Consider the following 16809-nt stretch of genomic DNA (forward strand, 5'->3'; position numbering starts at 1 on the left):
GCCGCTTGTGCTTCGTGCCGTGGCGGAGAGACGCGGCGGTCGCGCCCGGGGCCGCGGGCTTCGTCCCGTCCCCGCTGTTGCTGCGGAGCGCTCTGCGGCGAAGAGAGCGTTCCTTTGTGGTCAAAAGGAAAAAGAATAGCTGATAATTTCACTGTTTCTCTGTTAGATATAGGCTGAATTCCATTCTTAGTTCTTTATTTCTCTGTATACTTAGAATTTTTTTTTTCTTTTTTGCTACAGTGTTGTTCACTGTAGAATTCATGTTTCTTGCCTATTTACAGGTAGAAAAATTAGTGTCAAGAACTGCATTTATGACAAAACTATTACCATCTAGTTTCAGTAATTTCATGTGCCAGCTCATGAGCCCGAGAAGACTACGGTGTGCTTATCAGCAACGTCATTTCTGTAGCAGCTGGGTTATTTCTAATGTGGCATTCCTGAAACTGTTGCAGACAACTTGGAGACAAGGGTTGCAGGGCTTTTCGTTTTTAAATAGATGATGGTTATATAGAAAAGAAAGGAGAAAGCTTCAGGGGGTAATTCATGCGTGTAAAACTGAACAAAAAACAAGTGCCTAATTTAAATGAATGATAATGTAATGCAATTAAAGTGTTGACTTCGTTAAATTGGGCTCTGTAAGGGAATGTACTCAAACTCATGGGTTTTTAAATGTCGTGTGTGTGCCGTGGTTTTAGAGAAGGCAGCAGTGGGAGCCGGTGTGTCTGTAGCTACAGCACCTTTCACATGGTGGTGGCCGTGGCAGTGTCTGTCTCTGTGCAGTACCCAGCTGCAGGATGAATAATTGATGAGAAACAAAAGTGCTGTTTAATTATGCAAAATGCCCTTCTCCCCGTATGGGAAGAGCAGTGGGCTGGATTGCTGTCAGGACGTGCCCAGAGGCGGTGTGAGTAGCAAAGGCTCTCCCACCTCCGCGGCTGGGGTCATTTCTGTGCCTGCTCAGTCTCAACACTTAATCTCTCACTCCATTTTCATCAAACGATGAAGGAGGGGATCACAAATCCCAAGATTCTTCGATTCCATTTTAGGCTTGTGAGAGAAATGAAGTTTGGATTCTAGACCCTTTCTGGTCCATCCTTTTCCAACCTGAATCAGTAACGGTGGTTTTGTTGCTCCGCAGTCCCCTCTCTGTCTCCACTCCTTAGGCTTAGCACCCAGCTCATCGTTCTTACCCCCATTTAGCCTTGCTTGCCTTTTCCAGGGTCATGAAGTCCAGCTCTTCACTTCTTCAAAGGCAGGCAATGAGTTAAATTCTAGTAACCCAAACAGCATCTTTGTGTAAGGAGGTGCTAACTTTACCAATAGGCATCAGTCTGCCATATATGTAACTACAAATCAACTGAAGCAGGGTATAAGGAGCACAACAGCTAATTGGTCACAGTCAAACCTGTTGTGGAACTGAAAGTACAAGTGACAGCAGGGGCAGTTTTGGCATCTAAACATCTTGTAAGGGAGGAGCCAAGTACAATACTTACATTCCAGACCTATCTGCTGCTGAAAAATATACTTTATTTTATTAGTATTCTGTGTACTGAAATTACCTGTGAAATAGTGGGGTTAAATCAATCAAACATGGCTCAAAGACTCGCTGGCACAGCAGCGTGTATTTTGTACCTCTTCCTATCAGTTTAACTCAATTTGTCCCTATCTTCTGAAATGTTTCGGAACTACTGTAAAGCAAGATGGAGCTCATGAGGCTGTATGCATAAGGAAAAGGGAGTTAGTTGTGCTCCTTTTTTCACAGTAGGCATTTTAGCATATGAATACGTCTGTAAGGCACATTAAGAAGTACAAAGTTAAAGATGCCTTCCTCCTCTGGGGAGGCATCTGTTTTCATCGGGCTTTTAGCTATTGTAAGCTTATCAAACAGGCATAAGTAAGGGCATAACTAATGTACTCTTCAATTCTTCCTTACAGGTCAACATACTGCCATCTTTTGGTTTTCTTTTTGACATTGATGGTGTACTGGTACGAGGAAAGACTCCAATTCCTGCTGCAAAAACAGCCTTTCAAAAGCTAGTGAATTCTCAGGGACAGTTCTTAGTGCCTGTAGTATTTGTTACCAATGCAGGGAATTGCCTTCGCCAGAAAAAAGCTGATCAGTTGTCTCATCTACTGGGAGTTCCAGTGAGTAGCATAACTTAAATACTATTTATTTAGTTATTTACTTACGGTGAATGTGTCAAATATATTAAATGCTGCTCAGTTAATCAGTTTTGTTTTTCACTTAAGCTCCCTGAAATGCTTTGCTGGAGGTATTAGAAAAGTAAAAAATACTGTCCAAAGCTAGTGGTATTTCTGTTGGTACTGATTTTTCCAATGGTAAAGCTCATGGTAATGAGCTTTATTTCTTTGCAACATTATTATTATGGGAATAAATCTTGCCTTCCCTTTCTGAATAAAAAAATGTGTTTGCCAGTAACATGAAACTCTGCTCTAGCAAGCTGAATGTCTTCTGTGATAATGTTCAAGACGGGAGCTTCCAGCCTCTTTTAGATACAAGTGGTAAATCTTTCTTTATTCCCTCCTGATCTGTGGGCGCTGCAGGCAGCAGGACTTCTCCATCGTTGGAGACTGTGTTTGAGCATTTACTAAGGTAAAAGCCATTAAAGACGGTTCTGCAGCACCTTTTGTTTCAGTAGGGCCAGCAAACATGGGCATGTCTGTATCAATAACATCCTGTGTGTCATGGATAAAATGACAGCTCAACTGGGTTTGGGTTTTTTAGATCTGTAAAGGTGGTGGTAAGTAGCTATTCATAGTAGCATCACCCTTACAAGATAATAATTTTACTGGTTTTATACCTATTGAAGGAAAGAGGATATATAAAGTAAAAGAAGGTCTTCTGATACAAATAAATCAATGCTGCAGTCTAGCAAAGGGGCTGCAATTGGAACTAGGGCAGTTCTGATTCTTCTTCCCTTTTGGTTTTCTAAATGAACATGGTGATTCTGTAAAACTAGGAGAGAAAACGTGGTGTTCATGTTGAATAGAGTAATTCCGGAAGCTGAAAGGGATGTATATGATAATTTGTCAGGAGTATGGATTTATTTTCTGGAGTGGTATATCAATATGTCATCTGTGAAACTTAGGAGAAAATGATACGGTAGGATTTTAGGTCGATAGGTGTGATTGCTTTGTAATTCATGGAATTTGTCACACCTGTTGATTAAATCTTCATATAAATAACTTACCTGAAAAACAACAGACTCCTTCTTTTGTTTTTAAATTCCAAACAGATTTCACAAGATCAAGTGATGATGTCTCACAGTCCTCTGCGGATGTTCAAACGTTATCATGAAAAATGTGTTCTTGTATCTGGACAAGGACCGCTACTTGATATTGCTCAAGAGTATCTTTTAAAAAACCCTAACTTTCTGGTTTTTTCCTTAATCAAGTGCAGGGGATCCTGTGGACCAAGTGAAGACCAAATATTTCAACACTACAAATCAATAGTAGTTCTTATTGTGATTTGTGTTTTGAAAATGGTTGGTGTGTTGACACTTGCTTCACTTTGTTCTGTCTATTTTTAGTGGGAAAGGAAAAAAATAATTTTTTTTTTTTACTCATATGTAAATAACATTTCATCACAAAGCATTTGTGCTCTCTGGAGGATGAGAGCGTGGCATTCTATTATTTGTTGCATCTGATTTTTAGATCACTGACTTATGATCCACTCGTGACCTGGACTGGCTACCTGCTTACATTGGTTTTGTTACAGACACTTAGAGTAGAACTGTACTTGAAAATATTTTGCTGCTTCTATACTAACTGTCAAAAAGAAGTTGAATTATCTTGATATAATGGTGTCATCAAAGCTTCGCACTGTAATTTAACGACCTTGACTTTTGCATTATCTTTGCTAATGCTTCCAGTAACTCCCTTCTGTACTTCTTCCTTTATTGGGATTTTAATTAAAGTTGGTGTTAATTGCAAGTTGTAAAAAATGCATATGCAACTTTTAAGTATAAGCTTTATTTCAAAAACAAAGATGAGAAAAAAATACTGAAGGAACATTCCAGTTAACTGTCAAAATATGTTAGGCATAGATAAAAGTATACTACAAGACTCAGTACAAAATATATGGTTATATTTCTGTTGGGTAGCATTTTCATACAGGATAATCTTACCTTAAAATAACTTTACATATGGCCTGTGGTGGTAATTCCAATACAAAATCAGGTGGCTTGGTTTGTATAACTAAGATATTTAAATAGCTCTTATTTACATTTGCATTGTAAAAAGTTGGTTTAGCATTGAGAGTAGCATCACAACTGCTTTTTACATAAATGAGCAGTTTTAGTTTGATTACCTCTTGTTAACTAAGTTTAAATTAATGGGATATATCGTCATTTAAGAGCACTACCATGCAAACCAGGAGGTTATTTTTTGCCTTTTGGTCTTTTCCTTTTTTGATGTGTTTTGGTATTTATCTTAACTACCTGTAGAATGTAATTAAACCTGATTGGTCAGTTCACCGTCTTGCGGTGTTTGTTTATCTAGCAATATGCTTGCAGTAATAGTGGCCAAAGGTAAGCACAGTTTGTGGAGACAGTATTTTTTCCTCAACTAGCTTGTATTTCTTTTAATAATTACACAAGATGTTGTCTTGCTGCCAGATAAACTTCTTTTTTTACTTGTGTAAAGATGATCTTGGAGTATTGCAAGTATAGAGTAGCTGCTTTGCTTTTCATCTCGTATTTTGAGAAAGACTTATGAATAATTTCTGTCTTCAGATTTCAGACACTCAGGTCTCCCATTTATAAATAATGGGATGATCATCTTTTTAGCTTACAGAAGAAGAAATTGGTCTTTGATAAGTTGCTTTCATTCCTAAATAATTTGCTTTACCAGATAAACTGCCTACGTTAACATTGTTAAAATGGAATTACTGATTTTTAAGATCTTTTAATAAAAGCAGTTCTGTATCCTTAACTGGTATCTTTCCAGCCTTGGTTTCTGTCAACCTATTACCATTGAAACATTGCGGGAGAAACACCCTTTGCTAGATGTAGTTGACCATGAGAGAAGACCTAACGTTCTGGTGAGTATATATTTTTGTTCACTCATTAGATGACATGCTGTAATAGGGGTCAACATTTAAACTACCGAGCTAATGCTGCTGTTCTTACACTGTACTTTAACTTTGTTTTTCTACTTCTTTATTTGTTTCATTGCAGCGTTTCCAAGAACAACTGTATAGACTTTTTTTCTATCAGTGGTAATCCTTTAACATAGTTTTTGATTTTGTAACTTAGTGTTGAGGGAAAGCTTATAATTTAGGACAGATACCTAATTCAAAATCTGTCTTGGAAAGCTTAGTAGCTTCCTCAGATGTGTGAAAGATAAAATAAGCTTTTTCCATGATTGTCTTAGTATTGTCTCTAGACTGTGAGGTTGCTTTGGTTGTAGATTCATGCTTTGCACATAACTAATCTTTCTCCAGAGGACTGGACAATGTACAGTATGGCTTCAACTGAATTGTGCAGAATTTCAAAAAGAAGTGTAAACATACACCGTAAATACATGTGTGTATTAACATATTCAGGGTCAGTATATAGAGTAGATTTTTTTCCATGTGAAGTCAAGAAATTATCTGTGGTTTATAGACTCCATAACTTGGTTATATCACTTTTTGCCTTGCTTCTCAACCATGCAGATGTAGAAGTTCAAGAAACTGTTAACGTATTTGTCACCACAGGGAGAAAATCATGACATGCAAACTTAATTGTTTAGCAAATACATTGTGTTATACAATGTATTTTTCTTAGCAGTGTTAAAGAAATAAATTTTGAAAACTGTTTTTCAAATGTCTTGTTAATAATAGAGGCCTCCTACTCATGTGGAAAAACAAACATCCATACTTTCGTACACAAGTAAATGAAACAGCTGAAGATGTAGAGCTTGCCAGAGGAAGTTAAATAGATGTAGGAGGCCAGCAAATGTAGAACACGCTAACATGTCTGCTGTCCGTTTGCCACAGGATTTCACTTCAGAATTGAAGTACAAGTTTCTAAGTAAACTGACATCAGGTATATACCAAAATAGAGAGTGCATTTCCTGTCAGTGTTGCAGAAGGCAATTGTGGAAGCTATACTTGAATTTATTCTGTTAAAAATAGTAGTAGATGTTTAATCTTGTAGAAAACTTTCACTTTTTTCTTATTGCAGTACCCCTCTGCTGTGGAGCTTCCCAAGATTGAGGGTCAGTTATCTTTATTTAACTTGCAACTATCCATTAATAGATGAAATATCTTTATTGTACTTTGTAATTAGAATTTATTTTTTAAATTGTTGGGCACTTCAGAAGGTTGGCCGAGACGACTCTAAAATTTCCTTTTTAATGACATCTGTCATTAATTTGAAATGTATCATGTGTGATAAAGCTATTTTTTTAATGTTTGCAGTTTTCAGCCATGTGTTTTTGAGATTTCAGAAGGTAGGTGAGGTCTGCTTTCTTTTTCATCTCTCTTTAACAGGCTATTATTTGCCTTCCTTTCAAAAATGAGGAATAAATTTACATGTTCAGAAATACTTGGTCTTTTTCTTACAGTAGTCAAGATGGTCACTTCAGAGTTGTAGTATGAGAAGCATCTCGTTTCAGTACACTGTATTCACTCTCATCTCTGGACTTTAGGATCTTAAAATATGTCAGATTATTGCTGGAGACCAGAAAAATGTCTAAGAACAACATTCAAATTTTGTTTTAAGATGAACAAAATAACATCTCTGATGGATTATTTAAATACTGTATGTAAACATAGAATTCACAAAGGTATGGAAGACTTAGAAATACAATTTAGAAGTTAGTATTTTGTGGTGCGATGGAGAAACTTAGACAATTTGAAAGAATTATTAATGCTGTAGATTTTGCACTGGGGTCTTGTTACTTCTGAGATCTTCTGTGAATGAATGGGTACGTAATATATTAAAACCCTAAGTTACAGGTGATGTGACTATTTCATCAGTTCATGGTGGTAAAGCTCAGTCTCTTTAGACCAAGTTTTGATGTCAGAGATTTGGTTCCCTGTTAGCTAATTCTGTGACTATTTTGTAATTCTTGTTCTCATAGCTGTTGTTTTGTTTGGGGAGCCAGTCAGATGGGAAACCAACCTTCAATTGATAATAGATGTTTTGCTGACAAGTGGCTATCCTGGAAATCCGTACCACCATGAAAATTACCCTCACATTCCTGTACTTGCTTGTAATATGGATCTGATGTGGGTAGCTGAAGCCCAGTCTCCAAGGTAAGTGTGATTGTAACGTGTGTATATCGTGATATAACTGGGGTTTCCTCATTTCTTCAGTAAAATTCAGAGTAAATACTTTTATACAAAATGCTTGCATAGCTTCACAGTAGGTCTCATCTCTGAATACACACCTCTAAAGCAGTGCACTTTCAGCAAATGCTGCCTTATTGTCTACATAACTGCATTCGGGAAATCACTTAAGATAAAAACTGCTTTTAAGCTATAAACATTTTTGTGTCTCAGAAGAGTGGGGAAAGCTAGGGGTTTGCCTGAGGGTCTGAGTCTCAGTTCAAAGATAAAAATGAAAAAAACTGTCACGGCCATTGTTTCATTTCATTAGGTCCTTCTTTGGTATTTCTCTTTTCCACTTCACAGCTTCTGGTAGGATAAAGAGTTGATCCTGCTAGTTGAAAGCTGTGAGTGGTTTTGAGCTGGGGACAATATAAGGAGCTCTTTAAGGAACATAAGAAAAACCAAGTAGAACACACAAAACAAGGTGGCATGATCTCTGATAGTGGTTTTGCTTGATTCTGTTTTCAATAGAAGGTAGTTCTTTAATAGTTTTGTTTCCCCTCCCTTCCCCCCAGTCTAAAATTTGAACGTAGACTGAAATAGAAATTGTTCCTGTGACCTGATTGCTGCCTTGATCTTGTGTCAAAGATCTTGTCAGATATCCTTACTTGGATGCAAAGACCATCTCTAATTAGCACGTTGGCAAAAGACATGTGTGTGATAGTTTCAGGCTAGAGTAAGGCAATATAGTATATCTATAGTGATAAGTATATCTATAGTGATAATCCAGTATATCTATATATAGATACATATATATATATATAGATAAACCAGTATATCTATAGTGATAAGATACATTCAGTCTTGTCCTTTGGGAAGGATCCACTATAAAGTTTGTTTTTTTCCTTTGAGTTTGACAGTATGACAAGGTTGGATCTGATAGTACGGTTACCTTCACTGTTGGAATATAATGCCGTGACTAAATTGTTTCAAGCTGTTGCTAATAACTACTGGAAATAAATTTGTGCTTATTTATTGATATTCCATAATACAAAGAAACAAAGAGGGTGGAGCGAGGGAATGATTGGTTAATTCAGAATTCAGAAAAGCTAATTCTGTACCACATTTGAAAGTGCTACAGCTGCTTCTTCTGTGTAACTTTTTTCCTTAAAAGACTATTTTGATTCTTAGGCCATTAGAGACCTTATTTCTTTATTAGTGCACCTCGTATATGTCTGCTGGCTTCTGATGCTCATTATATTGGTGTTTTGGGGTTTTTTAGGTTGTAGGTACATACTTTGAGCAGGTGCTAATCTTTGTGCATCTGAAGTTACCTAACATCTCCTCTTTAGTTGTATGTGTATTTTATTGTACATGGAATTGTTGTATAGCAACTTTTTATTCTTCTTATTCAGTGTTCTCAAGTGATATATATTAGTTTATCCAAATCTCACACCTTGACTACAATAATGAAGTAAACATGCTTTTTTTTGCCATGAGATTATATCTTCTAAATTGCTGATTTACTGGCTTGGTTGATGACCATCATCACTGTTTGCACTTGATCAAAGTAACTGAGTTATTGAAATTATAGTCTTTTCTTTGATCCTCCTTTGCATCTCTTTTTTTTTTTTAAACCCATGAAGTTTTTTTGTTTCCATATTACAAGTGGGTTTTGGTATACTCGTGTTTAAGGAGAGATCAGTTTTCTTTCTGTCTGATTCTAACTTTCGTTTTCTGTTTCTCCTCTTGGTTAATTTAACTGATTCTGTTTGGTCACTGCAGAGAGCAGATCACAGGCTAGGTATTATTTCAAGAAGCATCACTTTTGTAATTAGGGTATCTACTTCAATGCGAATAACACTAACACAAACCATTCCTATATTTAAAAATAGTTAAGTCTGTTGTGCTGTCCCAGTAACGTGTTTTTATTGCGGTATTTATTGTTCAGCTAATCAGCACTTAATTTTCGGTGAAACAGCTGTAGAAATGTTGCATGCAAACAGAGAAATTTGATAGCTACGAGATCTGATTTATTTCTAAAAGGCAATGAAATAAAACAGCTTAGCTTTTTTTTTTTTTTAGCTGTACTTTATATAATTTGATTTGTCTTTATATTTGTGTAGGTTTGGACATGGAACATTCATGGTTTGTTTGGAAAACATTTACAAGAAGATCACTGGCAAAGATCTGAAATATGAGGCCTTAATGGGCAAACCTAGTAAACTGACCTACCAGTATGCAGAATACCTCATCAGGGCTCAGGCAGCAGAGAGGAGATGGAAGCAACCTATTCAGACGCTTTATGCTGTTGGGTAAGGTGTAAGTCTAACGAGTGCAGCAGGAAATGACTCGCGACATAAATACCAGTAAAGAAAACGACACAACTCTTACTAGTTTGTTTCTCATGCCATTGGGCCCATGCAACGTTCGTGGTGCTGTGGTGTGCTTTTCATAATGTTGTCGAGCCTCACTGTTTCTAATCTTAAAAATTAATAATACTTTGTTATTTCTTTGTGAAATTTCTGTAGAAGCACAAAAAGTGGTTTATATGCAACTAAGATTTCTCTCTTTTTAAAAAAAAATCTGTAATAGGCTGTGTAAGTCTAACAGAAAGGATTTTCATAGGTATTTACTGTTATACCAGTAAAACTATAAAACAACAAGCTTTGAGTAAATGACAGTTATTAGATCATGTAGAGATAGAATTTATTTGTGAGATCATTAAGCTCAGTCATATGTGTGTGCTATCACTTTATAGAATCCTTTTCAGAGAAAGACATAAAGCTGTATTGTATTAAAGACTGGTCCAAAAGCTCCAAGATATTTGGAAATATAATAAACTCATTCGTAGACTGCTAATACCTGTCCTTGATATCCCCTCCCCCTGCTCTGATCTGCAGTTTCAATATAGAGAGTTATTCACTTTTCTCATGTGTCATGCTTAATGAAAATGACTTAATAAAATAGATGTAGATTTGGATTTCTTCCTATCTGCATACTTCCACATAAAGTCATGTAAAGTATAAACTGTTAAAACCATAAAAATGTCTTTCACACATTGAAATCAGACAGCTAAAATTGCACTGCTGACTGAACTTTCTACTTACATTTCCAGAGATAATCTCATGACTGACGTCTATGGTGCTAACCTTTACAATCGCTATCTTGAAGAGAACTCCAGAAAAGGTTCAAAATCACGGATTCAGGCCAAAGTTGCTGGTGGCAGAGGATCTGCTGCTCTCTCTCAGAATGATGAAATAGACAACAGTTGGGAGAATGAGTTGGCATCTGCAGCTGCTGCCCGCTGTAGGTCTGTTCTTGTTTGTACTGGGGTTTACAACCCTCACACTGAGGTACCCCTGGATACCAGGGAGACCATCACAGAAGCGGTGTTCCATGGCCACAGGGATTTTAGATTTGATCCTGGTTTGGTAGAACCAGATCATATTGTACCAGATGTTGATGCTGCCGTAGACCTGGTCTTCCAGCTGGAGAACTTTGCACCTAATTGAGATTAAATGATTTCTTAAGGACTACTTAAGTGCTATGCTTTTCTTCCCCAAAACCAAACCCTGCTTTAAGATCACACCACAAACTGCTGCTTTCTAACATTTTTAACTTTTTAATTCATACAGTCTTATATCAAGTATACTTAGTAGTAGTATACTTAAGTATATTAATATACTTAATATAAGTATATTAAATACCAATAGTGCTTTTTAAAGTACTTTGAAATATGTAATTTCTTGCTTTAGTTGCCCTTTATTGTCCTCCCATTCATAATGTTAGGTATTTTAATAGCAATTTTTCATAGTAGCTTATGCATGTTCATACTTAAATTCCCCCGTCAGTACCTTCTTTTGTTTGCTGGAAGAGTTAGCTTCTTGGCACTGGGGCTCTTGAGGCTGTCAGACTGTGATGCTGGGGTCATCCACACAGTTACAAATTGGCTGGTACAGAGCACAACCTGTTACTGCTGGGGATTCTGCAAGTAAGGAGCTCTCTTTTAAATTAGGGCAAAGTGCATGTCTGTTCTGCCACTCTGTACTTGTTCAGGTATGACCCTGCAGCCTTTCTTGTCATCTGTTTTTCCCATGTGCCTGGAGCTGGTATTGCTTCTCTCTACTCTGACATGTAAAGCCTTAATAGAAATGCCCATGTCGGATGGAGAAGGCTGACTTGTAACCCCGTTTTTGGAACTCCAACTAAGCCGAACAGAGAGCAGCTAACACTGGGTGTTCTGTGCGGCATAATACCTGGCCTTTTTGTCTTTGCCTTTTTATCTGCACTTTTTTGAGGAATTAAGAATCTTAGAAAGCTTCAGCAGTTATGTTTTGGGTGTTTCTGTCAGTTGGACTTTTCCACTGAATGAGTGACTACTGTTCGGGCAAAAAGTGCCTAGTAATTTACTTGAAGCTTCACACCACTGTGGTAATTAATGGGCCTTTAGTGTGATATATTTCATCTTGTGTCAATATTATGTGTTTGGTTCATGGATTTTATAGCTGTTCATTTTAAAAAAGAAGAAAAAAATTATGTTATTTTTGTAAAATACTTTTAAACATTTTCATCGAAAAGATGCCTTTGAAAATATTTTTGTGTTTATTTGTTATAACACAGTATATGGTGTACTTGTGACATGAGCTTTGAAAACAGAAGCCAATTAAGTGTGTTTTAAAAACAAAGTCAACTTACACACAAATATCGCCTAACATCACCTTGGGGGCTAGTCAGGTTTTATGGTTGGTTTGTTTTGTTGTTTTGTTTTTTTTCGAATTATAAATTGAACAAACAAAAATCTGTGAGTCTTCAATTTTCCCAAGTTCTTGCAAAACAAGCATTGATAGACAGATGGTGGCATAAAGAGAAATTATTTGCTGGCCAACTTCTTCACTGCTTATTATCTTGACATCAGAAATCTGAAAACTCATGCCGTGAAGAGAACATTGCTGCTATGAAGTCGAGTTTTCTTGTGTTTTCTCTGTTTGCAAACCACTGTAATCCTCCTCTCTACTTACCAGGATTGTTGATTCATTCACGTGTAACATTTCATAAGTAGCTTTCAACATATCTTGCTGGATCCAGTTTAAAGACACTGCTCTAAACAGTCTATTTCCTGTTTCTTTACTGAGAAAGTATTACAGCAGCACATTCTTGCCTTTTTTCATTGGTATAATAAACAGATATATACCTATATCTTTAGCACTTTTCTGTAATATGCCAACTATTTGCAAAGTATGCCAAATCTTTCTAAGTAAAGATTGTAGTTTTGTAAAATGTCAGGATGACTTGAAGTTGCGTTGTTTCAGTACTGAAGCATGTTGCAGAGTTTGTTAACTATTACCAGAAGCAGTTTCAGGTTGTCAGTGAAGCAAGGAATAAAAAAGTGGAAGTTGATGAAGAACAGCAACTGTTCAGTTTGTTTCTTCTTTTTTTCCCAGAATATGCATGAACACTTCAAAAAGTTAATGAAGGAACTGTCTGTATACTTTTAAAACTTCATCCCTCATGGAAACATCAACTTCTAAAGCATATGTAGAAAAAAATACTGTTTGGCTGCTAATCAGGCTGCTACTGTTTTTTAATGGAAAGGAAGACAGTTTTTTAGTCTCTATCCCTCTTAGACCATGTCTGTTTTGCAGGGGTGTGAATGCTGCCTTGTGAGTCTGCAGGAGCAATCTTTAATGTGATTCTTCGTATGAATGTGTGACTGAGTCCCAGGAGTGCACTGGGGTGCCATTGGATCTGCAGCTGTATCAGCACAAAACCAAAATTTGCCAGTTGTTGCCACAGATGGGGGACAAAGATGATTGACATACTAACACTTCTCTTTTGTGTTTTATAGTGTAATAGGCAATTGTAGTATAACAGTGAGCTAGGCAAATATTTTGGTGTCATATCATGAAAAATATTCTTAAGGAAGGATTTGAAGGAGCATAGTGAGTTACCACTGAGGATGTTTCCCTGGAGCTCCTGCCTAATGTGCCTCACAGCATCCCCTTGCTATATGCTCCCACTGCTTCAGTGTTGTGCTGAGCCGGGTAACTTGAATTAGACTAATTAGAACTGCCACCACACAGGCTGGATCCAGCTCTAGAGCCCAACAGCAAGCTGCTTCCTCAGTGACATGTGCTGCTGTTGATGTGCACTTACACCACAGTTAGAATTTTGAAATATTGCTGGTGTTAGTAGTGTAGCAAACCCCTCATAATTTGCAAAATGAGTAGAAAAGCATGTGTGTTTCTCCCTCAGTGAGCCCTGCTCTCATTTATATTTCTCCTTAAATTTGTGCTAAGGTGCTAGTATGCGACTCAGGCAAACCTTCCATTTCACCTGCTTTACTCAGTACTGAATTCCAGCAAAAGACTTGTCATCTTTTCTTTGATGTGACCCCTCAAAAAGCAGTCATTGTTCATTGTATTTTTTAGCGTCTTACAAATGAAGATGCTACACTGAGAGACTTTTAAGTCTTTGAATTTCATGCCTCGTGTTCACTCAGGAAGTGGTACAGATGAGGATGTTTTTGAAAAGAAGTGACATAAAATATTACATCAGAGTTACCACTGTAATTTCTAGTATTTCCTGCTATGGTACTTTAAAGTGAAATTTAGTGATTCTTTGTTAGTAACAGGCCAACACGTGAAAATAGAAGAAATCTCAATCTTTAGTACTGAAAGTTGTGTTTTTTCGGAGTTCTTAAGGAAAACTGAGTTTAGTAAAATGTTCTTTCCAATTATTCAGCTAAAAGTGAGATGAATGAATATTAGGTAAGACTAAGACCCTAACTTAACTTTTGCTTCCCTTTCCTTGAATGTCTTCTTACCAGGAATTTTCACTTACATTTAATGTTTTCAGCTTTGACATTTACCTTTTTGAAACAGACAGTATTTCCCACATTATGTTCAGTGTATTTCAGTCATAATAATGTAGGTAAGCTATTGGATGTTACAATACTTCTTTCAAGTTTAAAATGTATTGTTGAAACACCCAAGTGACCAGGATGTGCAGAAATAGGTCACTGAAATCGCACTTAAAAATTCCTGAGGATATTGCTGAAGTTTCTTCTAAGTAGAGCTTGCCCTTTGTTTGTGTAGTAGTGTTTTTATTCGCAACACGTTATGTTCTATTAAAAAACCCCTCAAAACCAGCCTTTCAAAAATATATCCTGTACTTATTTTTGCTAATACGAAACTGACAACATTGTAAACCCTATAGTCATGTATTATCTTCAGTATCCCATGTTTTTCTTTAAAAGCATTTTTCAATTAATCTGAGATTTGTATTTTAAGAAGAAAAATTTTTAGATATCACCTCTTCGATATAAAAAACAACCTTGCATTTAAAATTAAATTTATCATGTCAAAACTTCAATACTCTTAAATGCAAAAAAATAATCTATTCTGTAGCACATCTTCCACTTCTGCTTGTCTTAAAGATGTGAGTAATTCACAATAATCTGTTGAAGCTTTTGGAGTAGTTTACTTCTTTCCATAAACCGCTCAATAATTTTTTTCTGGGACAACCTCCCTTAGGTTGCTATGTCTTAGGTTCTTCAGCAACACAAATATGATGATATGCTGCAATACGGTGTAATTGAATTGTATCTAGAAAGATTAAACTTAATATTGCAGCAGCAGTAGGGGATGAAAAGCAACCTCTGCACTGTGGTGGGATTGCAGATGACTGTTGGTAAGAGTATTGAAAAAGATCCTCTAAAATTAATGTTTTTCACTGAGCTTGAAAGATATGCTTGCTGGCTGTCAGTGTAGTACTGAAAACTACACGAGAGCGCTGTTAGTGATACGTATTTTAATTTGCCACGCACTTGCAGATGATCAGGCAGCCGAGATCAGAGCAGCATTTTATTTTTTTTCCTCTGCATAACGTTTTACGACTGGTTTAACCTGTTCATGTTTTAAGGGGTCCCCAAGGGTGTCCTGGGGAAGATCTGGCCACCCACTGGGGGCCACCCATCTCGCTCCCTCTTCGGTCAATAGTTGTGTGGTCTGCGTGCTGCGTAGTGCTTTGGCGGGTGAACTGGGAGGCAGCTATGAACTAGTTAGTTATATCAACACAGGTGTGTGTCCCTTCTGCTCTGGAAATACTGTGAGAGCTTCTTAGCAGCAAGACAGGCAGGTTCCAAGGCTCATACCAGGTGACATATGCCTAGCAGCTCATCGTTGGTGTATGCTGTGAAAGCACAGGCTTGCCTTTGAAGGGCTGGTGTTTTACAGGGTTTAGAGAGAACTGTTCTATGTGTTAGATTTTTAGGACTGTATTATAATAAGTACTTACATAAATGAAACTCAGCTTTACATAAACTGTTACATTTTGCTTCATGTCACAGCCTTGGAATTCACAACTTGCTTCGCCCTTTGTATTTTTTTGGGTAAGTTATTTTTTTTCCCCACACAGATTTAGAAACTATATTACAGACGTGCAGAACAATGGGAAGTACATCAAAAAACAAAGCTCAGTATCTGCAGAGTAGGCATGTGTTAAGTGTGACGCTTGCATTAGACATCTACACTGATTCTCTGCAGCACTGTGCACACCAGCGACATGTAGAGGTACACCCAGAATGTTTCAGTAGTAAAGAATGTGTCATTATTAGCTGAATTATTAGTTAATTCTCTTTACCCAGCGCTCTGAAGAACTAGCTTTAAAGCATGGCCATACTGATTGCAGTTTTAGTATCTGAGGCTGTTACTGAAGTAGTAGACTGAATACAGAACACAGTAATTCAATATTTGGCTCCTGCAGATCAAATCTGCTCATCTACCATTGTTAGAATTAAAAAGCCAAGCAAAAAGAAAGGGGTGTTGCTTTGTTTAATTTACAGCAATTAAATAAAATCCAGGATCTAAATGTTCCCTTGGGAAGGTACAGTTGTAACGACATTGTTTACACTTAATTGTAAGCACTAAAAAAGTTATTTGCACTTCTCCAACATTGAGAACTTGGGTTTTCACTCAATCTTCCATCCAGTAATGCTGGAGAGTTTAATAATTTAATGTGCATGCATTTATGTAAGTGATGGGCAGTTGTAAAGATAAGAGGAAGAGAGTTAAGCACTTTGTTTAATAACGAGTACATTAGATCGTATCTTGTATAAAAGTAGAAGACCATACAGCACTGTAGAATAGGATACATAAGTTCTTAAAACTTGATTTTGTTTCTGATAATAAACCACAGCAAGGTACATGCATAAAATAACAACAAAAGATCAATTGCCAAATGTTTACTTTAATTAAACCTTTTAAATGATATACAGTACAATGTATCCACTACTTTGCTAAGATTCACAACAAAAAGCAGGTTTCATATGTTTAAAAATATTTTTCATAATAAATTCATAAATAGATGACGGTAAAGTATAAAAAATTACTGTAGTATGCAAGCTTGCTCCCTTGTCTCCTCATATTCCAAATGATCTAGTCAGTATTGTGATAAGAAAGTTTAAAAGCAAAGTAGCTACTGATGATTAGAAACGTAGAGCCTGCATCTCTTGAAGAAACCTTGAAAAA

The 16809-nt window shown here is 36.7% G+C and overlaps 1 protein-coding gene across 1 annotated transcript in view; it reads left to right on the forward strand.

Annotated features, from left to right (window-relative positions):
- LOC113484935 (haloacid dehalogenase-like hydrolase domain-containing 5) overlaps positions 1-12684 on the forward strand; it is a 14345-nt gene extending 1661 nt beyond the window's left edge. The window contains exons 3-9 of the mRNA XM_026857624.1: positions 1889-2145; positions 3258-3370; positions 4969-5062; positions 6189-6222; positions 7090-7264; positions 9406-9594; positions 10398-12684. Coding sequence (XP_026713425.1) covers positions 1889-2145; positions 3258-3370; positions 4969-5062; positions 6189-6222; positions 7090-7264; positions 9406-9594; positions 10398-10794 — 1259 coding nt within the window. The 3' untranslated portion in view covers positions 10795-12684. The remainder of the gene's footprint in view (positions 1-1888; positions 2146-3257; positions 3371-4968; positions 5063-6188; positions 6223-7089; positions 7265-9405; positions 9595-10397) is intronic.
- Positions 12685-16809: the final 4125 nt, after the last annotated feature.

This window comes from Athene cunicularia (genome assembly GCF_003259725.1).
Source record: "Athene cunicularia isolate RWA chromosome 12 unlocalized genomic scaffold, athCun1 chr12_part1, whole genome shotgun sequence".
NCBI classification, from domain to species: domain Eukaryota; kingdom Metazoa; phylum Chordata; class Aves; order Strigiformes; family Strigidae; genus Athene; species Athene cunicularia.